We start from the raw sequence: 26346 nt of genomic DNA, 5'->3' as shown, positions 1-26346 counted from the left end.
ACTAAAGGGCTTTGTTAACTGTCTTTGGAAAGAGAGAGAGGGAAAAAAATACAACAAATAGGGAAAAAAACAAGCCCAGTGCATTTGAATGCAACCTCCTTGAGCCTGGGAATAGCAAGCTAGAAATGACAAGGTTGCTATTACATGTCATACAAGGCAAAGGCTTAGCGTGAATCAAAAAGGATTAGGGTTTCATAGAGCTAGAAAGAGTATCAAGAGTTGTTGTTTCCTGAAACAAAAATGAACTGGGAGAGAGATGAAGCCACCTACCCACGTATGCTGCTCTGCAAGCACACCTTTCAGTGATGCAAGGTAGGAGGAGACTTGCCAGCAGGAATCACTGCTAGAGACCTTTTCATTCCAGGATGTATGGCAGTCTTAGAATCTTTTCCAGTCATCTAAACTGGTTCCTGCACCCTGAAACTATCCAAAACAGAGCTGGTAGTTCTGCTTTCTGTGGATGCTCCCCTCTACTGCAGTCATCTCTTTGCCAAGCAAAGTCTTCATGTTTCACTTCGGTGGCTGGAATGGAGGGAATGTTCAGTACATTAGAAACCTGTTACTGACTGGATCCTGTAGTAGGTACTTCCTTTCTGGAAGCGTGGCATGACTGAGATCTGTTCTGACTTTCACAAAGGTGTAATTCTGCTAAAGCAATAGAGCAAATGAAGCAGCACCTTACTTTAGAAAGCAGCTTACAGCAGCCATTGCCTCTGTTATTGGTGTGCCAGAAGCTGTTTTGCTATCTCACCCTAATGTAACAGTGTTTTTGTTACTTTGCTGTATACTTTCACTGTTGGAAATGCTCTTTATGTTTAAGGATTTTGGGACTCTAGTCTTACCTTCCTCTCTCCCCTCTTCTCCCAGTGTCTATCAACTCGTTGTCAAGGAGGAGAAGCTACAGAAAGCTCGCAGAGCTGCAGACATCATTGAATGCTTCTCCATCCCAGTGAGCTACAAGAACGCCTCCAGCCTTGACTCACCTCACTACTTCGCAGCCGAGCTGAAGCCCATCAACCTGCCTGTCACATAGCCCTTCACTGTGGGTGACAACAAGACCTACAATGGCTACTGGAATGCTCCTCTTTCTCCCCTGAAAAGCTACAGCATATACTTCCAGGCTCTTAGCAAGGCAAATGGCGTAAGTGCAGAGAACATTGCCTGTATCTGTGCTATATGTCTACCTCTAGCCTCCCTCTCTTTCTCCTCCCTTCTCCATCAAGTGACAGTTTAATTGCAGATTATCACTTTCTTGCAGAAATCTAATGGGAGTTATACATGCCACTACTTGTCCTTCACTCAACTTTCTCTGCAGATGCAGTGGGAAACTTGTAGGGGTGCCAAGCGATGGAAAGGGCGTATGTTGGCACGTGGTGTATGAAGTGGATTGTTTGTTATCGTTTTTATTGTATTAATGTCTGAATAGAGGCTGTTGTCCTTTTAAGATGTAATTGTTACATCCTTGCAATCGTCAGTTCACAGTGATTTTAGAGGAGAGATGAGATGAGAACTACCAAAAGCGATTAAGTTGGGTTACTGGTAGTTGCATTTGGTCATGCCGTAGTTTAGCAGTTGTGGTTGAGATTTTCACCTTGAACAAAATGCAAGTTTTATGGCAAAGGGAACTTTGTGCCTGTCTTTCTTACTCCTTTTGGATATCATAGACTGTATTTTTTAATATATAGTTATTTTCTGATATCAAATTTAAACTGGGGAGACTGCATGGAAAACGTAGTCTGCCCCTTTTTCAGACTCAAATACCACACACATCATGCCCCAACAGATCCACTCATAGGAAACTGGAGGGCTCTTTTCCCTCTTAAATTCTTCTGGAAGGTAGTTTGTGACCTAATGTCCTCTTCCAGTCCTACTGCAGGTCTGTTCAGCTTGACAGCGTGCAGGCCAGACCCAATCTAAGCAGTCATTCAGCTGCATCGCCCCTGACTTCCCCAGTTGCTTTTGGTTATCACATACATGTTACAGGTTACTCCAGCTTCCTGTGGAGACTTACAGCATTGACACACAGTCAAGAAGTTAGCTAGGGGGGTGTTTTTAGTATTTTTGCCATTGCTTTCCTGAATCCAACTTTTACACGTTCTCTAATACATCGCCTCTGAAAGAACAAAATTAGAAAAATCAATCACAGATGAATGGTAAAGGCTTTGATCTCCACCTGGGATAGTGACTGTGATACCCAAAACGGAGGCGTGCATCACAGAGGACTGTCCGTCCTTTAACAGGCTGGCAATGCCACTGAAGGTTCTCAACGTGTCATGCTGTTTTACTGCCTTCATTTATCACCATTCTGCAGAGTGTGGCTGACAAGCACAAATCTCTTCAGTACTGTGCTGCTTTTCACCTTGCTTTCCCTTCTAGTTGCTACAGTTTCCATTCAGCACTCGTCAATTAATTCAATTTTAGATTTGGCTCTATAAAGGAAATTGTGAAATATATGTATATCTTTCTCTGTGTTTAGTTAGTTCCCCCTTATGTGATAGTTAATTGCTAGTGAATGGGTCCCCAGGGATGGAAGAAACTTTTATTTGCTCAAGTACAATCTAATATGCCATAACTGGGTAATAAGCATGGAAATGTGGGCTTTCCTTGGTGTTCTGGAGTAAGGCAGCAGTAATGTGCAGCTCCTGCTTTTTCTGGAGCTCTGGAGCTCAGTACTCAAAAAAGTAGGTATTACTTGGGCTGCTCAGAAAGGAAACTAAAAGGCCTTTCAGAAAGAAGTAATCCAGAAGGTCTGTATGCAGCAATCCATAGCTTGTGGAGGCATGAGAAGCATTGAATTCATGTCTGAGCAAGCAAATGCCTCGTATTAATAATTTACATTAGCACATTATGTGCTTATGTATCCTCAAAGTGCAGTGTTGCTAGTAAAAGACATAGGTGAATTGTCCAGGAGTGGAATATGGATTTTAAGTGAGTAGCCATGGAACTTGTTTTGCCCTGATAGAATCCTTAAGGCACGCATTTCAAATGTTAGGGTTTGATTTGCCTCTGAGGTTTTGCAGCTGTAAATGTTTTCTTTCATACCCAGAACTGTTTGCAAGTATAATTTGTTTTTAAGAGTTCTGGGTGTTCGTTTCTATCAACAGCCTGAGGCAGCACGGTGGTCTTCACGAAGCCTACCAAAAATTATGGCTGCGGGAAGGCATTTTTGGATAAGGCACATCTGCAGAATATCTGAGGCAGTAACAATTTAGCACAATTACAATCCAGCCTTATGTTCCTTCGCACATGAAAAACTTAACAGAGCATCGCCGCTCATTTTTTAATTAGGACATTCTATAGTTTCATTAATCACTGACAGATCTGGAACAATGAAACTTCGTTTGCACACCTGGAACTTGCGATGAGAAGCCTTCATGCAGTGAACCATAACGTCTTCTTTAGAAACGGAGGGCTCCAGGGGGAGCTTAATTTGAGGAAACATTCTGTGTTTGGTCAAAAAGCTTGATTAGGAGGAGGTAGTGATGGTAGAGGAATTCTGCATTGTTATTTTACATCTCCTCTGTATGTGGAGGGTTGTGCTCATTTGGTGTTCTTGTCGGCTCTGTAGCCATTAGCCGCGATTGTTGCATTGAAAGGGACATAATTAACAGCTGGATGCAAAACAAGCGCAGCAAATTGCTTCAAAATCAGATCTCGAGCTTTGCTGCCTTCTCTTGTGCAGTGTGGCTCTTGTTTTTTGACAGCTGGAGTAAGATAGCTCTGGCTATCTTGATGAGTTCTGTGGGCTGTTGTGTGAAGCTTGGTCAGCCTGGTACTGCTTCCAGACAAGGGTATGAACACAACATTCTGTTCATGCTTCCGAACTGTGTGGATTTTCCTCCTAGGGATAGTTGAAAGCCAGATGCTGAACTGAAAGGTGTCAAAGTTTAACAGGGGAGGTGGGGAAGATATAAAAAGAAAACAAAAGCTCCAGGTTTTATAACCGGCCAGTTGAGAAACACAATTAGTTACTGATCATCTGGTAGGGACAGCTAGTGCAAGAACTGACACAGAGGGAAGAGCAGACAACTGGCTTTGCTGTGCTCTGGCAGGAGCTTCATGCCTGCCGTCCCAGCCAGGTAGATAAGTGACATTTGCTGGTTGTCCTGGTGCCACCTGCTACAGATGGCTGCTGGCAGAGCATGATGCTTTCTTGGTGTGTAGAAGCCTCTCTGAAATACAGCGCTGTGGTGCTTCTGAAAGGTACGGCCTGGGTGGTGATATTATCCTTATGCAGAATTAATAATCAGAGTTAAATATTGCAGATTTTGTTGTCCCCAGGTTCTTTATCCAGCCCACCGTTGCTGGTGGTGCCCAGTTAGTGATCAGCAAACCCGCTCAGGAGGGGAGAATTCCTTGGCTCCTGGGATGCTGTCTGAACTTCTGAGCAGCTCAGAAAACAGAGCTTCCTAAAAATCCTTTCTGTTGCTGCTGTGCTTTACGTCATTGAGTTAAAATGAAAGCTGTAATGGCACAGTTTCAATCAATAACCCTTGGCCATTTTTCCTCTAAATGGGAGATGAGGCAGGAGGCTTTGTGGCACAGCTGGAGATGATGTGGGGGATGCTGCCAGCTGCTCCTGCAGCAGCCTGGTGGTCCAACAGGTGAATGATGTGTTCAGGCCAGCTTTGTGAAAAGTGGCAGCACAGGAATCAATGAGAATATTATTTTTGAAGGAATGATGGACTCTACAGAGTTTCTCATTGATTTTTTTCCTCTCTAATGACTTGTACTACATGCACAGTCGGGCAGCTCATTATTATCTGGGGATTTCAGGCTGGATTCCTGGTTGCTAACATGTCTGCTCACATAGTTAAGGAAGATTTTGGAGGTGTGGACAGAGCTGCCAGTAGGAAAGTGACTTTAGTCCTCGTGGAGATGGCTCACAAAGAGCCATTGATGTACCTCACTTCAGCAGAAGCCTTATTATGAAAGCCAGTGTGCTACTAAAGCTGCCTGCATTGGTTTTGCAAACAAACAGCTGTGAGGACCTCAGTGTTCTGTGATTCCAGCTGTACCATTTTGTTCAGTGATGTTTACTGCTAGTTACTGTCGTGCTGGTGCTCCTGGGCAGCAGTAAAGCAGCTGTGGATACACTTCACTCTTGGTAAGCCCTTGTTTCCATGTCTGGCTGGCCTTCCTGAGCCAGAAGACATGAACCTGAGCACTGGTATTCCTGTTCATGGTATGAATAAAATCATCTAGTCAGCCTCAAGTTTGGGAGATACAGATACTGAATAAATGAAATATCCTTGAAATCACTTTCTGTTGTAAATAATAAAAGCCTGAACCACTTTGTTAAAGCTCACTTCTCGAGATAACACAGATACTAAAAATAGCCGATAATAGGAAAGTCAATACTATATTTAGCTGAGCCTCCTGGAGTACAAGCAGTAGAAATTACAGGGGAGTCCATAGACTCTGCACACTCTGTGCATGTCATTCATTTTAAGGACAGCAAACAAGTGGTCTTGGTGGAATAACAAGGAGACGCATGGGGAAAAACTGAAGAACAACAGCAGAAAGTTCCTTAGGATTTTCAGAGGATGGAAGGGCAGTTCCTATCCCATGGGATGAAGCTGCCTACAAGTGTGCTCAGTACAGGCTTGGGACATGAAGTGCTATGGCTGGTGCCAAGTGGGAGGTTGGTGGTTACCTGACTTTGCAGCAGCAGGAGTTAAATCTGCCTGTCCCCAGGTGGGTCTGTCTGGTGACTGGGGGCAGCAGGTACACAGGTGCTGCACTGTTTAACTAATGCAGGGTCATAATCAGAGTAAAGGAAAGGGAGAGAAAAAAGAAAGAAAAGATGGGTGTGAAAACAGATGGATGAAAAAGCTCCGCTTATTTTATTGTTCATAGTCTGTAAACAGCAAGCTGTCATTTTAATATAAAAGGAAAAAAAATCATTTGGCCTTTTAGGTTGTGAAGATGCAGCTGTCACATAAACATATGTCCTCCTGCCCTCGTAGATCCTTTCTGCAGAAAATTGTTCCCATCCAAGTACTAAAACAAAGGAGGAACCTGTCTTATAATCATCCGGTGCACTTCAGTGAAATGCCCATTTTGGAGCCTAAATAATGAGTGGATGGCATCAGCTTGCTTGCTTTGTAAAGGAAAGACTGTTAAAAAGAAGGATAATTCATTGTGATACCAGAACAGGCTCCTGGTGTGTGGATGTAGCCTTGAAATGAAACAGTTGTCCTGTACCAGGGTCTAGGTTAAAGCATCCCTGCATTGTTCTCTTACTGCTTGAACGTAGTCTGTGATAGCATAGCCTGGCAGTGCCCGGAGCACAAAGCAGCAGTGATGCTGGGATCTTAGGCTGGGTTATTTGTGTGCCTGTGGCCATAGTACAAAGCAGACATCTTACTGCAGCTGGTGGGAGCTCTGATCATGTCTGTGGTTGGGTTTGGAATGCTTCTGTGGTACAATAGAATGGGATTCCTGTATCAGAGTACTCGAAAGAGCACATGGATACAACCAGGAGACTGAAATTTAGGGAAATTGGTTATTTTAAGTTTTTTGTTTCATTATTTTTCTTGTAATGCCTTCAAGCCATCCGCGTGGGGTATTTATTCCTCTTTTGCTGTTGGTTAAGCAGAAACATCTTTACACTGGTAAACACCTCATCTGAATCCAGAAGTTTTTTTTCAGAAAGCAGATGTGATTATGGACAAATGGTTTCACTGTTTAGAGAAGAACTATGTATTCTGTGTATTGACAAAGGAGTTCAGGCGAACGATTGTCAGCATTAATCAAAGAAAAATACAGTAATTGGAAGGAGGTCTCATTTTTTTTGTGAGACATCAAAGAGAGGAGCAGTGGGTTGATCAATGAGGTGGTCAATGGAAATCAAAGGAATAATCAGCCCTCATCAGGAGTAAGGACTGAGCTGCTGTCTTTAGGCTCCAGCATCCCTAGTAGCTGATGCCTGGTGGCTGTGCAGGTTTCTTTTATGTTTTTCTCCTCGGAAGGCACCATTTGAAATGAAGTCCAGATGTCTTGTTCCTCTGGTGATTGATTGCCCTTGCTTTTGGCAGTGTCTGATCACTGTCTTCTAATAACTACAATTGTCTGGGCTAAATTAGTAGATGTAAATGCAAACAGAACACACTGCATCCTGTCTTCTCAAATTACCCCATGGGAGGGCAACGTGCGGGAATATGCACATGCTCAAATGAGATCAATTACAGCATTGTTAACAAGATTTGGGGTTTTGTTTTCTCACCTCTTCTCTGCACTAATTTCTCCAGCCTTTTGTTGCACTTCAGAGCTGGCAGAAAGCAACAGATGCACAGGAGAATGTCTCACAAGTGCATGCAGTGTGTGCCAGTGTCCACCTACTTTTAGCCTGCAGCAGTACTATCTGGATATCAATTATGTTTCACTCGTCATTGCTGATTTTCCAGGTCATCTTTGCGTAGATTGTGAAGTGCATCAGATGTCTTCTGACTCCCTACATTATCCGCTGAGGCTGTGCTCTGAAAATAAAACTGTGTTTTTCCTGCCTTATATAACATCGCTAGTAATAGAGATTGTTGGTTTCCAGAATAGCTGGCAATTCAGGCTGATTATACAGGAGGCAGCGATGGCCGTGCAGCAGTGCTCTGCAGCTCTGTTGGCTTTGTGGTGCCAGCAGTTGTACAAGATGTGCAGAGCAGCTCTTTGTGGGCGAGAGAAGTTTGTGCACCGAGATACCTCGGGTTTACTGGAATAAGGAACAGTTCAGTGAGGGCATGAAAAGGGAGCAGGGTGAGCTGGTGCTGTGTTTCCCTGCATGGCGTCTGCAGTTTTCCCCTTCCCATGGGCAGTGCTGCAGCTGAGGAGGGTCGGTTGCAGATGAAATACATTTTCTGTACAGCCTCCATTGAACTGCTTAAGGATGGAGCAGGCTGCTAAGCAGTGCATTTGTTGTTTCCAGAGCCAGGCAGCATCCATATTAATGTGGCATTATCACACGCAGTAATTTATGCAGTATTCATTACACCTGAGACATGCACAAGAGCATGTAAAGTCATAAAGTGCTAAGAACACCCTGCAGCAGATTACTGTCTGACAAAGTTTCTTAAGCAGAGGAACACAGAAGATTTGGATGATGATCACACATCATGCAGAAGCAATCCCTGCCAGTAAGGGCTGTGGAATGAAGGAAGACATTGGGATACCAGGGTTTGTTTTCGATGGAAGTGCTGCTGTATCTGAGCCTTTAGCTAAGTCAAAGAACACAACGCTGCTGCTCAGCTCCAAGCTCCTGTTTACACAGATCTGAGGACTCCGAGGTGCACTGAACAAAAGTGTTGGGTTTTATCCCAGCTCTGCAATGAAAAGCTGCGGTGCTCAGGGTTGTGTTTGAATGGCTCATTTGGCAGAAGTAGCCGTACAACATGCTGTTCTGCTTCACATACATATCAGAGGGCTGGAATATGCTGAAATATTCCAATGGCTGCTTAGGTGTCTGTTTGCCATGTGTTTAAATAAATACCCAATTTGCAAAATATGCGGTAATGGTGCGTGAAAATTGGATGTACAGTTGCATGTACTTTTGACCCAAAGCTTGTCTGCCTACCACAGAACAGGCCATTTAGCTGGTAAATTCTATTAGTAAATCAGGCAGTTACGTGGTGCCTGTAACCCAAGTTGAGTATGGAAAAACACGCGACTTCCCAGCAGTCAGGGAAGCAGCTGTATTGCAGACCCATTAGTATGGAGTGTTTGGTGCCATTCAAACAGTTGGTGGTACTTTCAGAGATGAAGCGTAAGAAAAATGCTCATTTGTTTTACTGCCTTTTGGTAAGAAATGCATTTATTGCGGATAGGACAATTACACACCTTGATGTTTTTCTTTTCTTTCTTTCTTTCTTGATTTTTTCCAGGAAACAAAAATCAACTGTGTCCGGCTGGCAACTAAAGGTACGTTGGGTTTCCTTTCCTTGCAAAGCGCAGCACCAGTAACACAAAAGCTGCAGTGGTGACACAACTAGATTACAGTTACTGCAGTTACTATTTGGGGAGAAGCTTCTTTTTAAACAGTTTTGGTTTTCTTAAGGAAGATATCAAAGATAGAATGAGAGTTTCCAGAACCACTTCGCTCTATGTGTAGGCCCTGTTGTTTTTCAAGACTGGGTCTCTCTCTTTGTGTTTTCTGCTTTCCCTTGTTCTATCAACAGCTTTCCTGCCCTGAGGACTGCTCTTGCTATTGGCAGAATGTGATTGAAAAAGCTTCCTACTAAGTTCATTCTCTCTGTAACTGCGTAGAGGAGATAAGTAAAAGGAGATCTCATGCAAACCTGACTTTTAATGGGTTTTGAAGAACCTGACCTTGAACGCAGTGGGGCACAATTCCTACATCACACCATTTCCATGGTATAATGCATAGAACTAGTGGTGAATATTTCTTATTTTCATCGCATTAAGTTCAGAATAGACCTAACATCATCACTGAGCAAACCCGATACAAATGATTTAGCACGATGTTAAGATGCAGTGCTTTGATCCCCAGGATGCTTCACAAAATGTGGCTCTTGGGGAACCAATGATGACAATGTCTGGGTTACTACTTCGAGTTTAGAGCTGCTTTTAACAACTCTTCTAAGGACTTCGAAGTCACCCCAGGGGGGATACTTTGCCAGCAATGGTGTCAGTAAAGCAATTTACTTGTAACACAAACTGAGTAGCTGTAAAAAGTCTTCCTCAACACATATCTGGTCTCAAAATGGGTTGTAAGGAAATGGTAGGGTTATTGCCATGGGCCATGCTGGAGGTAACTCTCCTTTTCTAACGCTCAGGAAGGCATCCTGTGCCCTTGCTTTGCTGCTTTGTTGTAACATGGAATAACTCCATTACTGCCTGTGCAGTCATCCTGAAGTTGAAAAGAAATGGGCAGAAACCCACAGCTGCTTTTCTTTAAGGGTGTGAGGTGCAGGTGCTGCACAGGGTTCCTACCTGCAGCTGCTGTCAGAGAGCTGGTGCTGCAGGTTGGCAGGGCTGTAAGGAGTTGTGTCACCACTGGCAGCCAAGGAAGAGACATTTCTCCCCTTCCCTCCTTCATCTGTGGCTCTGGTGGACCCTGAATCCTCCCGTTGTTTCCTATTTAAGTGTTCCTGTAATATCTTCATTTAATTCATTGCTCTGGGTTGCAAACATTCTGTGTCTCAGTCTCCCATCTGTTCCCCTGCAGTTTTTTTAGCCCATGGGTAGTGGTGTGACCCTCGTGGATATCCACATCTTCCTTTGGCCTTGTGGTGGTAGAAAGATACAGAGCAGGTGTGGGTGATGTTTGGATGAAATGAGTCTCCCCTGGGTTTTCCCAGAGCATGACTGGAGGTCTCTTCATCAGCTCAGAGAAATTAGGTTGATTCAGTTTTGGAATCCTAGAGTTTCTTCTACTTCAGTGGTTCCTATTTTTGGTGTTAGAAGAAAAATGTTAAATTAGATGTCGTGCCAACTAGAAGTATATTTGCTCTGTGATTATTGTTCAAATAGAAACACCTTCGTAGCTCAAAAAGCCCCATTCTTCTGTGTTCTCTTGGTTTGCACTGCCTGATTTGAGTACTGCTGCAAAGATTCATGTGTTTGACCCTGAGCTGCCTTCTGCAAATGGATTTAATTTGTGTTAACCTGTTGGGTCACCAAGAAGAATCGGCAGGCTGCCTTTACTCTGATGCTCTGAATGCCTGCTCCTTTTAAAAAGTGACCTCTTCTTAATATTAAGTTGATAAGAGAGATCAGAGAGATGGGTAAAGCCAGGGGATGCCGAGAGCTTTTTGGTCATCTTACACTTTAGGCTTTTTCTTGATTGACGTGAATGGGAAAGGGCAAAAAATTATGGTAGCACTAGTGTTTATTACGGTCTCGATGGATATTGCTTTTGATTTATAGGCACGTCTTGTTTTGTATACATGGAATGTGGAAATTCTTTTTTCCTTGGTTTTTTTTTTTTTTTTCCTTGTCCTTGCTCTGTGATGTGCAATTTTGTATTTCTCAATGCCTGACCATTGGCAAGGACACTGCAATGTAGCTGTGGCTACTTTATGCCACTTTTGGCTTTTTAAACATACAGTATTGGCTTCAGCACACAAGCAGTGTAGCACCACAAGTGAATTCATAGTCTTTATCATTTAACAGTCTATTTACAGTCCATTGCTGGCACCTGTGATGTATGGGCAGCTGAACCAAAGCTAAACAGTGGTTCTGTGGTTTGGAGATTTGCCATAGTTGAAGATTTCCATATGTTATAGGGCTGAATTCAATCTACATTAACTCTTTGTGGACAGAAAGGCTCAGCCACTCTACATCCATCCAAGCTCCTGAAGAGGGATTTCACATCTCCCCATCTCTGCTGAGGGTGGCAATAGACAGAGACAGTCACAAATCTGTAATAATGTTGTGACGTGGCCAACAACTCATTGTTGGGATGTTCTGTTTGACCTGTTGCATCTGTGTCAGCTTCTGTCTACCCATTAGTTTGATTACCTTTAGTGGCATTGCCCTGTATTTGCCTTTATTTGCATCGTTGTCTTTCTGAGGATGGAAGGAGCAAGTCTGTAGTGTGCCTCCAAACTAAATGTTCTGAGCTGTAGCAGGGATACCAGAGCGGTGTCCTCTGTAACAAGCAAGGAAAATGAATGTCTTGGAGTTAGGCTGAAATTGGCTTGGCTGATCTGAGCATTGACTGCTCTCGAACTGCAGCTCGTACCAGAGAGAAAGTGTATTTTTGCAGATGGATGGAAAAAAATGAACGCATGCTGCTAATGCCAGAGAAAAAGTTCATTTCTGGCTATTGGCCTAATTTTGTTCCATTCCTGGATACATGACCACTCCAGTAGCTCTGTTAATGTTAGTGAAATGAGTTCTGATTTACGCCAGTAGCAAGGAGATTGAGGAACGTTTAACAAGGCAAGTGTTCACTTCAAAGTACTGGATTAACAAGGGCAGTAAACATGAGTGTGGGAGTAATTAAGCAATAAAACATGTTAGGCAGTCTGGTACTGGGGGATTATAGCACATCTTGGGTGTTGCTGCAAGGCACCTGCTCAGAAGCTGTGTAGCTCTAATTACTTGTCACTGCTTCAGCAGGCTGGGAGGCAATTTCTTTTGTATGTCCCATTGCCTCAAAACAAACAAAGTGAACTCAGACAACTCTTTAAAAAGTGTTATAACCCATTAAGGGTTATAACGTTATGGTGTTTCTCAGCTTGCTCTCCTCCCCTTTTGTGTTGCTGAGACCACAGCTTCATTATTAGGCTTCAGATAACCCCTCGTCATTTCAGCTTCGCTCCACTCAGGAGTTGCATCTCATCTGCCCTGTGTGCATTGCTCTGCTCTGCACATTTCTCCTGCTCAGATTACCTGGGTCCTTTTGGTCCCAAGAGAGACCTCTGTCAACTGTTTACCTCTCTGATCTTCATCTGTTGGCTGAAATGCCAGTGGTGGGTTTCAGCATCTCAGAACATAAGGTCATGACACCAGTACAGCAGCCTTCAAAGCAGAGCTCATACATACCCACGTGGGCAGGTGCATCTGCTAAGCACATTTCCTTCCTTCTGGCACCCCAGTAGGGGACTTGGCTAATGTCCACGGGCCAGTGGCAAGGACTTGGCACCAGCATTTGCTGAGGTCACATTTTGCAATCCATCAGAAAGCAATCTGCATTTGTCCGATCTGTGTAGCCATTCCCTCTTTTGCCAGCATGTTTCACATCCGCAAGCATTATTAACCTCCTGTATCTACGTGTGTATTTATTTCCACTTTTGTTGCTCTCAGATTTCTGACCATTCCCAGCCATAACCCCCCTCTCCTCAGATGGGCTGCTTCTCTTCTTAAGTTACTGAAGTATATGCCACCTTCCATAACATTAGTCACTTGGATGCATATCATTAGCATTAGACATTCTTTAAAAATAAGCTTATTATTCTGTTTATCAGCTCTCTGCCATACAGTTTTCATTCAGCCAGTTTGTTTATTAATTTTGCCACTTGGCTTCCACGATGGCATTTGCTTTAATGTGTCCCATTCTTTCTGAAATAACTTGGTTGTTCTCCTTGTTTTAAAGCAACGTATTTATATTGACACTTTATTAGAGAAAATTGCAACCTCTTACCAGAGAGAGCAATTACCTCTTGTATTCTTAAAGTGCATTAAATTACTTTCACGGTGTAATTGAAACCGAGGCAGAGGGCTCATTAATGCTTCCTTATCTCTTGATATTTATTTCTTCTTTTCTAAAAACAAAAAATGTGACTTCTTGCAAATGAAAGAATGGAACTTTAATAACCATTATGAGGTACAGTTTTATTTTTTTTCCCTTTTTTTTTTTTTTTTCTTTGTGCATGCTGCCTGGGAACGGTTTTGCTTGTTCTTAGCAGTGCTGGGTAGGCAACAGGTGACCACACGAAACCCACCCGGCCTCCTGAGCACAGGTGATTATCAGCTCAGGACCAGGAAGACAGCCGCCACTTCCAGAAGTCTGAGCAGCTTCATGACTTCTCTTTTCATGTCTTGTTTGTGTGGGGAAAATGCTTTTACAGCTGTTCAAACTGCAACATAAAGGGGACTTTCTCTCACATAACAACGGCTTTGCACTGATATAAGATATACAGCTTAGCAGAGGGTCAACTGGAGACCTAAGGAGCGCTTGAATCTTCGTGTGAGCCTCTGAGCATGAGTGAAGAAGCCCATGGATTCCTTGCTGGCCCTCTGCAGAGGCTGAACGTCTCCCTGAGCATGCATGGAGATGGTGCAGTATTTTCACTTTACATTGCATTGTTCTGGGGTTGGTGATTACACTTTGGCTCAAGCAGTTGAGTGTTGCTGTTAAAGATACGATGACAGGCAATTGAAGACTTGATTCTGGAAGTCTTTTTTTGCACAAAGTTCTGCAGGAATCGGTGACCTTGCAGAATCAAATGGTGCAAAGCTCCTTCGCAGGTCACTAATAGAGGAGCTCAGAGCTTCTCAAGTGTTTTGCAGTTTGAACATGAAAGCCTTTGTGTTGTAAACTTGCATAATGCTGAAACTGGCACCTCTGCGTCACTCCAGAAGATTATTTCAATCTAGAAGAGAAATACAGCATCTCGTGGAAATAGTTTCCACTGCTTTAATTGGATCCGCACAGGATGACATACTGGGACATCACAGGGTGTGATTAATGCAAAGGGGTGGGAAGATGGGGTTGGATTTCAGTTTTGAAGTGCATTAAGTTTTTGTAGGAATGCAGCTCTTCTACTATGTAATTGAATAGATCAGACTTCTCTTACTCAGCAGTTATTTAGCCACACGTAAGAACATTATGCTGATACTGGGCAGAGAGTGCTGAGGTTTCTCTAAAGTTCAAATGCTTTATTGTCCTGCTTTTAGCAGAGGGTTAACACTGGAAAGGGGGACTGCCTTGAAGGTGAATGCATGGATAATACAGAGACCTCAAAAACAGGTCTTGGTCTGAAAGGGGACCAATGAAATCATATATGCGAAAGAAACAGGAAAATTTAGGAGGAAAAAAGTCCTTAGAATGAAGAGTTTTGTTGCAGGTGAAAGCTGTTTCTTTAATAGCTTTTGTTCCCTCAAATTCATATAAAACTGTTCAGTTTTTGTCTGAAATATATTCTACTTTCGTAGACAGGTAATGTATTTTTTAAACAGATTTAATCCCACTTCAAATCTGTTTGTTATTGCATTTTGTCTTTTGATACACTGGAATATTACTCCTTTGACAGGTTTATTCTGTTTTGTGCTATTTATTTCAGAAGGTTGCATCACATTTTTAAGTTAGAAGCGTGAAGGCGCTTTTTTCCTTTCCCTTCAACAAGTCTCAGCCGTCAAAAAGTTGTTATTTTAGCACACATTCATGTAACACTCTAATTAATTGTTAATAACAGACACGCTTATATTGCTCTTACTGAAAAACATTCCCGGCTGGGAAGACAAATCAAATCTTCCTGGCATTTGGATGCCCATTGAAATAGTGAGCAGCTTTATTTCTGTTCAGTTTGGTGTCAGGGCTGAGTTAGAGGGGTTTAAGTTGTCCTGGGGGGATCCTTACCCCAGGTTGCTAATGAAGCAGCCCTGAGTTAGGGAAGAGCTTGGTGCAGAGCAGTGGGATGAGACTGGAAGCAAGCAGGGCCTGGTAGCCTAAGCCTGGGGGCTGGAGGTCGTAGTGTGTTCCAGAGCCCCAATCAGGGGTCTGATGTAGCTTTTTCCTTGAGCATATCCTCAGAACCAGGCAGGGTTACTAATGCAGGAGCTGCTCAGCTGCTTCCAAGAACTGGCTGTGTAAGAAGTCATGAGAGATGTCAGTGGCACAAGAGAGGTAGGCATGGAACAGACCGTTTCTTAACTGAAGAGTATTCTTAATAGAATAACAGAAATCGAGGGTGGGGGACAAACTCTTCCTTCAAGACACATCTGAAAGTGCTGCTTCAACTCAGCGAAGTGCAGAGAGCTTCCCAGGATCTCATGCAGCCCATGCTGAGCTGCATGCAGACAGACTCCCTAACACATTGGCCACGTGGATCCCTTTTTACAGTAAAGCATTGAGCTTCCTCCTCAGCTTACAGGTGAGGTCTTAAGCACAGGTTCTATATTCCAGCAGGGTGCTTAAACCACCTTTGTCAGCCAGGCTCGGGGGTGACCTGGTTTCACTCTTTGTTATATTCACACTTCTGGACTTTGCTTGCTGCTTCTGTAATTTCTGCAGCTGCTCCGGCTGTGGGGTTTTAATGATAACCATGAGGAGAGCAGAGTAACGGGCAGCGGCTGGTGAGAAGGTTAATTAGTTGTTATTCAGAGCGTGAGCTCTGTTCTATATCCATGCCATCATCTTGCACTGAAATGCCTTTGGCTGCATCAGTCAAAAGATTGATCCTGCTCCGCGTACCTGAGACCACACAGAAATTAAGTTGAATCCGGAAATTTGGACTTTGAGAAAATTTGCTCTTTTTTTCATTATTATTATTATTATTATTATAATTGAAAACCAGTTTTTAAATAGCTGCATAAATGGAGAGTTAAAATGGAAATGTGCTTTCACCTTCTGAACCATCACATCGCTCATAGACGTCGCAGCGGCTGCTCTTTATCTGAGCTCTTCTTTCAAGTAAATGTAATAACCTTTCTCATTCCTGGGGCCGTAGATCTGCTGTTAGCACAAATAAAGTGCTTCTGCTCAAAAGACAGAGGGAGAAAAACAGGAGGAGAGAAGAAAAGCCTTTGTGGTGGATTTACCTGGAATCTTCAGAATCAATTATTCTCTTACTGCTCTGTTTTAATTCTCATTCAGTTTAGTAACACTAATCTTGATTCCTTGCTGTTTACCCCCATCCTCCTGCTGATTCAACCTGTATGCCTGATAATCTCTCATATAAATTCTGCTCAGTCTCGTTGTCCTGCACTGCTTTGCTTTGCTGCTCTCTCCACTTAGAATACGGTTGAAAGTTTTTGGCTCTCATCACTCTTTCCACTTCTTTAGAGCTTTTTTTTTTAAAGAAAGGAGAACATCTCATTGTGCTCTGAAGCCAGAGCAAGTAATCCTGTGCTGTTTGCAGACCTCAGTAACTGGGCGTGGGTAATTGGCATAGTGATGTGTAGTGAGAGCGGTGGTGGTGCTCCTTTCTGCTTCAGCGCAACAACCAAAGGCATAACTAAGGTGAAGTGTTGTTGTTAGAGGCCTGCCCTTGTGTCTGGTTGTCGAAGACTGAGTTTCAGAGGTGTAGATGTAATCTACATTCTAGATGCAAAGTTACTTTGAATGTTTTGTGGTTACTTGCTGGGAAATGAAAGGGAAGGGGAAAAGATAGGAAATATTGTTTGCTTGTGAAAGGAGAATAATTGTCTTTTGAAATCAGCCTGCAGGTCTGCTAGGTTCAGCACACTGCCGAGCCATTATACGCTGCAAAGAAATTACTCTGGTTAATTGAGCAGCTCCTTTGAACTCCTAATGACTTTTAACCCATTATTTTTTCTTAATTTTTCTGGGTTAATTATTACTTTGAAGTTTTTTTGTTGTTGTTGTTTCTGATTAGTTTTTGCTTCAAGAGTGACTCTCTACCCATTGGAGTAATTATTTGGTGTTGCAGTTTTAAGACCAAACCTAGTGTAGTGTAATTGTCCATCCATCCCTGATGCTGGCACTGCCTGTTTTTAGGTGCATCAGTCCCTGAAAGCTGTAACTTGTCTAGTAGATTTAACACAGACAGGGAGTCAAGGGAGCTGTGGTGTATTCCCTTCTTGGGATCTGCTGACTGTCGTTTACCTTCCATATTAAGAATGTAAGCTTAGGGCTGGAAATGGTCCTACTCGTGTTTGTGCACTGTAATGGAGTCCTGCCCTCAGTGGGGGTCTCTGGGTGCCTCTGAAATACACGCAGCAATAACAGCAGTGACCTGTGCTGCACCTTGTTGTACCAGCATCCAGGCTGCAGTTACGAGGAACAATTTATCCTAGGAAATGTGCTGGAAGTCACTGCTAGAAACTGGTTATAGTTGTTGTTTTCCCTTTTGATGTAAACAGAACATAAATGTTGTTCCGCAGAAGAAAAAGTCTTCTTAAAGATATTGAAATGAAGCAGCTGCCCTCGCAGCACCCTTGCACTAAACACGCAGCACTGCCCATCGCGCGTTTGAAGCCATTGGAGCTGAAGCAGCGCCGCGCGGCTCAGGGCCCTCCCGGCTCACGGCTCAGCTCTGTGCCTGAGGCGTGTTCACCTGCAGCCCTCCAGCTGCCCTGTCCTCCTCCACACGTGCAGCTGGGCTTCCCGGGGCAAACAGCAACACACGGTGCATCAGAAGGCTGAAAGAGCCAGCCGGGAAGACAGACAAGCTCAAGAGGCCGAGTGCAGGGACACCCTTCTTCCTCCCGCCCTGCTTCCTCTCCCTTGCTTTCCTCTCAGCCCTCGCAGAGCAAGGGGATGCTCACAGTCTGTTGCTAGCAGTTCCAGTTGGGCTGAAAGGCCACAGGTGCAGAACACCAACAGGGAAACGGGGGAAGAGCAGCTGCATTTCCATGGAGGGACCTGAAGCCGACCGCTTCATCGCCCTACGATGGCCAGCCCAAGCCAGGCACATTTTGAGCAGCTACTGAAAGAGGCAGCACCAGTTTTAAAAAGTTTGGTTGGCTTTTATTTGAAATGAAGAGATGCAAAATGCAACTAAAATACATTTCAACACAAAATTAAGTAGGTAAGATACTAACAATGACTAAAGACATGCTATAAGGTCAGCTAATAATCAATACATTGAAACAGGGATCGAGCTGAAGCACCCTGAAGGAATGCAGCGTCTCCAGCTCTTGCCATACATCAAGTCCTGCACAGGTGAAGCCCTCTTCTAATGCAGCACAAGCCCTTCCCTTCCAGCTTCCTTCCTTCCTCTCCATTGTCCACAAAAGGGAAACACGGCCGTGCCTGCAATCCGGACCATACTGACCGTTGACTTTGGTGCCACCTCCGAGGAAGCGTTGCAGGTGGTTCTGCTGTCCTTTGTGGCTTCTTGCTCAAGCCCTCATCGTTGCTTTCTGCTTTCCATCTTGGCCTTCTTCCCCAGCTGAGCAGCACTTCCCTTGCCTCAGCTTTCTTCACTCTCTCCTAAGGCTCAGTCCCCAAACTCTCCGAGTCCTGTGCCCTGTGCCCTTTCCTGTGCCCTGGCTTGTGTCTCTGAACATTGGGAGAGGGCTCCTAAGCTCTGTCTCTACGCTGGATCAACTCCAGCTCTTCCTCCAGCCAGCCCATAACCCTTCTTGGGTTCTAACAGGGAGAGGTGCTGAGCCAAATGGCAAGATCTATGTGAAAGCTGCTCTCCAGGCTGGAGGGCTTCCTGGAACAGCAGGTCCCAGGACAGGGGGACGACCTTCCCCCGCAGTTGACAACCACTCCTTCTGCAGGACGGTGGCTGCAAGAAAGCGCAAGGGAGTGGAGGAAGAGGAGCAAAAAGCAGAGCTGTGGCCTGCCAAAAAACACGCGAAGGTGGAGTGCAGTGTGGCAAAGGCCCAGAGCCCACATCAGAGCAGAGGCAGTGTGCCAGCTCCAGAAGCACATCCTGGGCTAGAAGTAAGAAGATGCTGTTGTAGCTGCCTTGGTGAAGCACTTCCCTTATCAAGTGCATGGAGTTTGCTTGGGGTTTGCTTTGCTTTTTCCTTCTCTGGACAGAGAAGGGAAAAGAGTTGAAGGCTACCCAGTCCATGTCCTTGACCATGACCATGCCACAGTGCGTGACCCCCTCTTTTCCCTTTAACTCCACGTCCCACTAGAAACCTCCTTCCCTGAGAGGCTTCCTGGCCTGTTTTCATGGTACCCATGTTTCCGCAGTTTTGCTGTTGACAAAATGAATTTCTCTTTTCTTGCACTACACCCAGGGTTCATTCCTTCTGATATCTTTTCCTATAGAGCCCGTTTCTCAAATAAAGGCTCTTTCATTTGCCCATCGGGGGGGAACAGACCCTTTTGTCTGAAGTGGAACTACTTAATCTATCCCATGCTCTCTGTTACTTTTGGTACTGCATGTGTTTCCCAGGCAGCATTTCACCACGTGCAGACTGGTGTACGTTTATGTGCCTGAGTGATTCATCCACAGCGTAACTGGGGAGGTGAAAGTCAGTGTGAGAAAGTGAATGTGATTCACACTCTCTCAAGTATTGCTTTAAGATGTTTTAAGATGATCTTTACTTGTGAGGTACAAAGTGCTCTCTGAGGCCTCTTCTAAAATGGTCCAACTAGCAGTTACAGGTTATTGTCTTGTGTTTTTAATTCAGTGCTGCTTTTCTTAGATGCCTGTTTCTGCCCTGGTATCCTTTGCAGAAGCTCTGGAGGTTGGATACAGCAAATACAAGAGTCCTTATCACCAGCAAATGCGAGCAACAGGTGTGACACAGGCAGTCCGTTGCCTCCTTTTCAGTACAGGCGCAGTGGTAGGTCCAGGGGTTGGCATCCTTAATACACAGTGGGATTACAGCCATCTTTGTTCAGTAAGGAGGTTATCATTACCTACAATAGAGCCCATCTGTACTACAGGAATGTTTATGTGGAATGACTGTGCTGATGAAGGTAAGATTTTCGCTTTTGGATTCTCAGTCCAGCCCACAAAGCAAAATGAAATGGAGGAGGGAGAAAATGTGCTCATAATTCTTGCTTAGTTCTAATTGCAAAGCAAATGACTGCCTGCTGGTCAGAGCAGGATGGTGCCTGCTGTCTGGGAAACCTCCTGCAGAAGCACTGGAGCTTTTGCATCATGTGCAAAACCTGCCTGAGACGGGCCATAGGGCACCCACAGCCTCTGGGCAGCCTGGGCCAGGGCCTCACTGCCTCTGGGGGAGGAATTTCCTCCACCCATCTACCTCCATTTCCATTCTTGGAGTTTAAAGCCATTCCCACTCGTATGATCGCTTGTCACGGAGTTCTCTCTAGAGCTCACTCCGGGACAGTGGGCACAAACCCGGGGCAGCAGGAACAAAAGCTCCCCCCCCTTTTTCTCTCACGGCATGGTAGTGGCCCGGCCCGGCCACGTGCGTTTTGGAAGAGGGGAAGGGAGACTGCGATTAGGTCTAACAAAAAATGAGAGAGAAAAAAGGTGATCTGAGAACGAACGGCAGTTTAATAACCCAATAATGCTAAACAACAACAAGAGAGTTTCAACAAAGAGAATACCAAGTCCCCAATCTCACCGATGGAGCTGTGGAAGGCAGGAAGCTCTGACCACGTTGTCTCCTTGCAGTGAGCCAGGCCAGCAACCCCTTGTCCCCTTTACTCCCATTATGAGGCATGTTGTTCTGATGTGGAATACCAACACCAACCAAATTGCAAAACCATAACATTCCACCCCTTATTACACATCATCACATCATGCCTAACTTTTATCAACATATAAACAGAACAGTAGTTAACATGCTTTACATATGTACATACATATATATATATATATATACACACACATGGAATCACTGGCTGCACTCCCCCAGCATCAAATTTCCCCATGGCACACACTGAACATCCCCATCCTTCTGCATCACCCACCAGGTGCACCCAGGTCCCTGTGCAAAGACAGTTCCACGGAGGGGCCTCCCCTTTCCAGAGGCTGGGAGGACCCAAACCGCTTTTCCCAGCATATTCTTTACATGCACCACAGGAACCTTGTCTCCCTCCACGGTACGCAGGGAGTTGGACTGTGTAGCGCCGTCTCGGTTGGCTGATCCTCGGGTGTTTACCAGCCAGGTGGCTTCTGCTAGATGTTTCTCCCAGTTCTTAAATGTTCCACCACCCATCGCTTTCAGCGTGGTTTTCAGCAAACCATTGTGGCGCTCGATCTTACCAGCGGCTGGTGCGTGATAGGGGATGTGATAGATCCACTCGATGCCATGTTCTTTGGCCCAAGTGCTCACCAGTGAATTTTTCAAATGAGTCCCATTGTCTGATTCGATCCAATCTGGGGTGCCATGTTGCCACAGGATTTGTGCCTCTAGGCCTAATATGGTGTTTCTGGCAGTGGCATGGGGTACCGCATATGTCTCCAGTGCTGGGTCCTGTGTGAGCAGAGCTCTCTGCCCCAGAAGCCAAGTCACTGCTGTGCAGAGCTCAGCCTCGGGCTGAATGTGCTCCTGAGTTTGTCCCAGTGCAAGGACAACCTTCTCATTGCCCTTTAGGAGCACCTCTGGTGCTGATGGGTGCTCTGCTCTCAGCAACCACTGGATACATGGCTCCAGGCGCGTGTGTGCTTTGTCACCTTGAGCTGTTTGCTCTGATCGCATCTCACCCTGGGGAGCCGGGATTTCCCTTTGGTCTCGGTGTCACTTCGAGACCAGTAGCAACACTAGGGGTCAGAGGAGAGCTGCTGAATGTGTGAGCAAAGCTGCTAATTGAGAAGGAGGTCGCACTCCTGTGACTTCGAAACCCGAATTAATGAGCTTACCTTCACCCTCCTGACTGATGCAGACCTCATGCAGCCCTGGGCCTGCCCTTCTCCAGCCTCCTGCCTTGTTTTGCCTACTCATAGGAAAAGATTTAGCACAGCTCAGAGCCCCAGGCGGCGCTTGGAATGCCAGCAGGAAAGAGCTGCTGGTGTCCACAAAGCTCAGGACTGCAGCAGTGGGGCTGCTGGACCTCAGTGTTCTGAACACTCTGATGTGGAAGTGATTGGCAGATGCTGTGGCCGGAGGGATGAGGTGCCTGCAGGGCGTCCTTTGGAAGAAGGTTTGGTGAGGATGGATCCTCTGAGCCAGCATCGGGCACAGGGTGCTGGGTGCAAATGCCAGTGCTGCCCTCTGTCATCCTGTTGGTTTTAAAAGGAGTACAGCTCCGTTTCCAAACGTTGCCAACCACAGGCTGGCTGGCAGTTTGAAGGAACTGCCATGAAATAGGTCTAATGAAACGTTCCTGGAAGAGCTTCAGGATGGAGAAAGTGCAGTTTGTCCTCAACTGAGCTGGGGTCCAATGAGCTGAGTTTCCTGGCTCAGAGCAGAGGCTGTGAGCATCACGTCTCACAGTCTGTGTCACCTGGGCAGAGCCGTTAGGCAGGGGCTGCTAGTGGGGAGATGCCAAGGTTTTCCATGAAGATGATTGCTCAGATATGCCTAAGTTCAGATGGAGGGGCCCATTGCCCTAACAGGAAGTGGAAGATGCTTGGGGGTGAGGCAGCTCGTGCTTTCCCATGCCTGTAGGACCTTACAGTGCTGTGCCTTTCCACATACCTACCCCACCTTCTTTCTTTCCCATGCAAGGGGCATCATTAATCCAGTGGGTGGCACCAAGAATGCCCGGACAGCCCCACTGCAGTGCGTCTCTGTGGCAGAAGGACACACCAAGCCTGTGCTCTGCCTGGATGCCACCGATGAACTGCTTTTCACTGCCTAAAAAGGCATATGTTGGACAGAACAGGTGTGGGGGCTGCTGGCTTTTCATGCGCTATTCTCATAGATCTCCCCAGGCTGGTGTGGGGAATTGGGGTGCATGGCAGGGATGGCTCCTTCTGGGCTGCTCCCCTGTCCCTGCCTTCTGATGTCCAGGTGCTGGAGCAGGCTGGCTCCATTGCCCTGGAGAGGAGCTGTGGGTGGTGAAAGGCAGCGCTTGGGAAGGAGTCGGTGCCTCCACGCCACGGAGGAACTCCCCAGCCCAACTCTCTCAGTCACGTTCTTCTTCCTACAGACCGGAGCTGTAGGATGTGGAACTTGGTGACGGGTCAGGAAATTGCTTCCCTCAAGGGTCACCCAAATAATGTCGTTTCCATCAAGTACTGCAGCCACACGGGGTTGGTGTTCACCGTGTCCACGTCGTACATCAAAGTGTGGGACATCCGGGACTCAGCGCACTGCATCCGCACCCTGACGTATGTAGTGGGAAGAGTGGCTGTGGGGGACTGTGGGCAGCTCTGGCTTTGCAGAAGATGGTGTGAGGAACTCCTGGGGTCCCACAGGCTGGAAACAGAGCCCAGCTGTTTTAGGATCAGTGCCTACAGCTGTAGGAAACAGGGAGGCTTAGGGAGATCTTGGAATGGAATCTGTGGGGACCCTCTGCAGCAAAGGCTCAAAGGAAAGGACCTGGAAGAGCTTTTCAGCCCTTCCTGGGGGTGGCCAAGAGCACCAGCAAGAAGGGATGGGGATTTTCTTTTTTGCTTCAACTAATATGCCACAGGAAGACAACCACATTAACCCAGCTGTATTTGTTGTTGTTGTTTATCTACAGCATGAAGCATTTCGCTTGGAAAGTCTCTGCTGCCACTCATCGTACAACAGACTTAAAGCACAGCACTTGGCACCTAGCAGTGCTGTGAAGGGTTGGAAAGGCAGCGCATCATTGTGCTGAGGGCCAAGAGACGGTTCAGACAACAGAAGCATTTGTCCACATTTCTGACATGAAGGCTGTCGCCTCCCGATCCGGCGACAAATCAAGGCTGCTGTGTGAAAGTACCGTGCCTCCGCACATGGGAACAGACGGGACTCACACACAGCGTGTAACACCGAATGTACCAGCTTAATGCCACGCCACAAACCTACCCAATGCCCAACAGGGGGGACCAGTCAATGCTGCTCATCAGCCATCAACCCCGGATGCTGGAGAAGGCAGACCATGTTGTGGTGCTGGAGCATGACACCATGGCTGAGATGGGGACACCCACCGAACTGAGGACCCGCTGTGGATCCTACAGCCGGCTGCTGCAGCACTGAGGACCACAGGGCAGCTGGAGTGGGATGCGATGGGACATGGGGAGCTGTGGCTGTCTCCGCTCCCCGCTGCAGGATGGGAAGAGTGGGATGCTCTGGGATTTGTATGGAATAAAGTGGAGATGTTTTGTAGAGGAGCAGGTTGGGATGTGGGGTGTGGGCAGCTCAGCCTCAGTGCATGGTTGGTTATGGAAGCTGGGTGTCTGCCCTCAGAATGTGGCTGTGGCAGCACTGTGGGTTATGGGGGGGAAGCACAGCTCAGCCCAATACTGGATGAACTTTCCAGTCATGTCTTCATGCCAAAGCGGTGCAGATAGCACAGGGAGTGCAAAGACTGTAACTGAACTGCCAGCCTCACCTGGCTGTGGTGCTGAGAATGCTGGGCTGCCTGGCCCTGCTCTCAGCAGCACTGTGTCCTCCCTCCCAGCCCCCATAATTCCACCTATACAGTTATGTCTGTTAGAGAGATTCACACTGCGTGGAATGTGCCACGGCCAATAGCAACTGAAGGCTTCAGAGCCAAATAAGTGAGAGGAGGCCGTGCTGGAGCTCATCTCTTCCATGGAGCTCATAACAGCAGCACAGCAGTAACCCTGGTGGCAGCAGCACCAGGATGTTGTTGGAGCAGCACTCCTGGCTCCCCTCCTGCTCCCTCCAAGAGCTGCAGGCAGACGTACAGCACTGCTGTCCTGTGCCAGGTTTATTTCAAAACACAGCTGAGAGCCGCTGGCACAAACAGAGGAGCCTGACTATGTTCATACAATATCTTAAATAGAAGGCAAATACAAAAGGAAAGGATAAAATATTTACAGTAACAATGGCAGACACGACATGGGCACAGTCCCACCCAGAGGCAGCAGAAAACCACTCAATACCCTGCTGAAGCACAGAGTCACCACGGCGTCCTCCAGCAGGGCCAGGGCTGCACTGTGCCCACAGCAGGGCTGGGATGGCTGCACTCTGAACTGAGACAAGCGAAACGCACACGTGTTGGCTTCCAGAAATCATCAGCACAGCATCAAGCTCTGCCAGCAAACAGCACTGGAAATCCAGCAAAAGGGAAAGGGGGGAATAACGCAGCAGTGGCGTGCAGCTCCCGCTTCTCACACTGCTGCTGCATCACTGCTGATAACTGGAAGGCAGGGAGCACCCCCCCGCCTTGGTGGCACATTTGGTCCAAAACACCAGAATAATTCTGCTCCCTCCCACCCCCACATCGTCATTAAGTTGCCTTAAAGGATTCAAGTCAAAAACAAAAGCATACACCAACAAAACTCAAGAGCTGGCAGAACTCCAAGCTAGACATAGGGACTACCCAAGAACTGGGAGCACTGAAGAAGCTTCCAGCTGCACCCAACGCTGAGCATGGCCAAGGGAGGAGGAAGGAAGGAGCTTGAGGTTGAAGCCTTCGGAGCGTCACTGAATCAGGAAATCAATTGCCAGGCACTGCCGCACACAGATGGACGTCCTTCTGGGCTGTCACAGAACTGCTTTGTCCTCTTGCTGCTGAAAGGAGCCAACCAGGAGCAGGGAATGGATGCACAGGACCTCAACTCTGACCAGCAGGAAAACTCAGGACAGTGGAATGCAGTCTGCCAATCTTTTACCAGTTCAGCTATGATATAAGACTCATTGTGAAGCCTTTTAAAATATTTATTTATATATATATATATGCTATAAGACTACTCAGATATACTGTCAATCATCTCAGAAAGTTCACGATGGAGTTCATCCACATCCTTCTCCAGCTCCAAGTCAATTTCTCCTTCCATTTCCTCTAAGAGTTCCGAGATGAACTTTTCAGTGTCATCTTCTACAGCCTTGGTGAGCAGGCTGACCTCAGGCAGGGCTGGAGCAGCAGTCTGGAAAGAAGGAAGACAAAGTCAATGATTGCTCAGGAGATCCATCCTCTGCAGCGCTTCTCCTTCAGCACTGCTGAGCCTTAACCCAACACGGGGGCTAAGGGGCTCCTGAAGGATGTTAACAACCACGTGAAGGCTGCAGAGCACCTCAGGTCTTTTTAACAATGCAGCAATAATGGACAAATTCCTTCACACCACAAAGGAATCACAGGGCTGCAGAGCATTGTGCGCACACTGCCATTCATCCAGCATCCAGCACACAGCGATTGCTTTGAAAGGAAACCTGCAGAACATTTCAGTTCTCCACACTTTCTGCAGCAGTTGTATCTCAGTATCAGCCTGACGAGGA

At 46.2% G+C, this 26346-nt stretch overlaps 1 protein-coding gene across 7 annotated transcripts in view; it reads left to right on the top strand.

The window, feature by feature from the left end:
* Positions 1-19905, top strand: part of LOC146757144 (receptor-type tyrosine-protein phosphatase T-like) — an 88679-nt gene extending 68774 nt beyond the window's left edge. For 2 of the 7 annotated variants that reach the window (XM_085523482.1, XM_085523486.1), the window contains 3 exons: positions 868-1141; positions 8874-8910; positions 13365-16373. In XM_085523482.1, the coding sequence (XP_085379608.1) occupies positions 868-1033 (166 nt within the window). In that variant the 3' untranslated portion in view covers positions 1034-1141; positions 8874-8910; positions 13365-16373. Of the gene's footprint in view, positions 1-867; positions 1142-1258; positions 1626-8873; positions 8911-13364; positions 16374-18235; positions 18534-18740; positions 19675-19783 lie in introns of those variants that run through there. The other 5 variants (XM_085523484.1, XM_085523487.1, XM_085523485.1 and 2 more) reach the window with 5 other exon arrangements.
* The last annotated feature ends 6441 nt before the right edge of the window (positions 19906-26346 follow it).

Source organism: Coturnix japonica, chromosome 24, assembly GCF_054131305.1.
Source record: "Coturnix japonica strain WE chromosome 24, WE-NBRP24, whole genome shotgun sequence".
NCBI lineage: Eukaryota > Metazoa > Chordata > Aves > Galliformes > Phasianidae > Coturnix > Coturnix japonica.
Note: the sequence above shows the minus strand (reverse complement) of the source record. Positions and strands in the feature narration are given on the sequence as shown.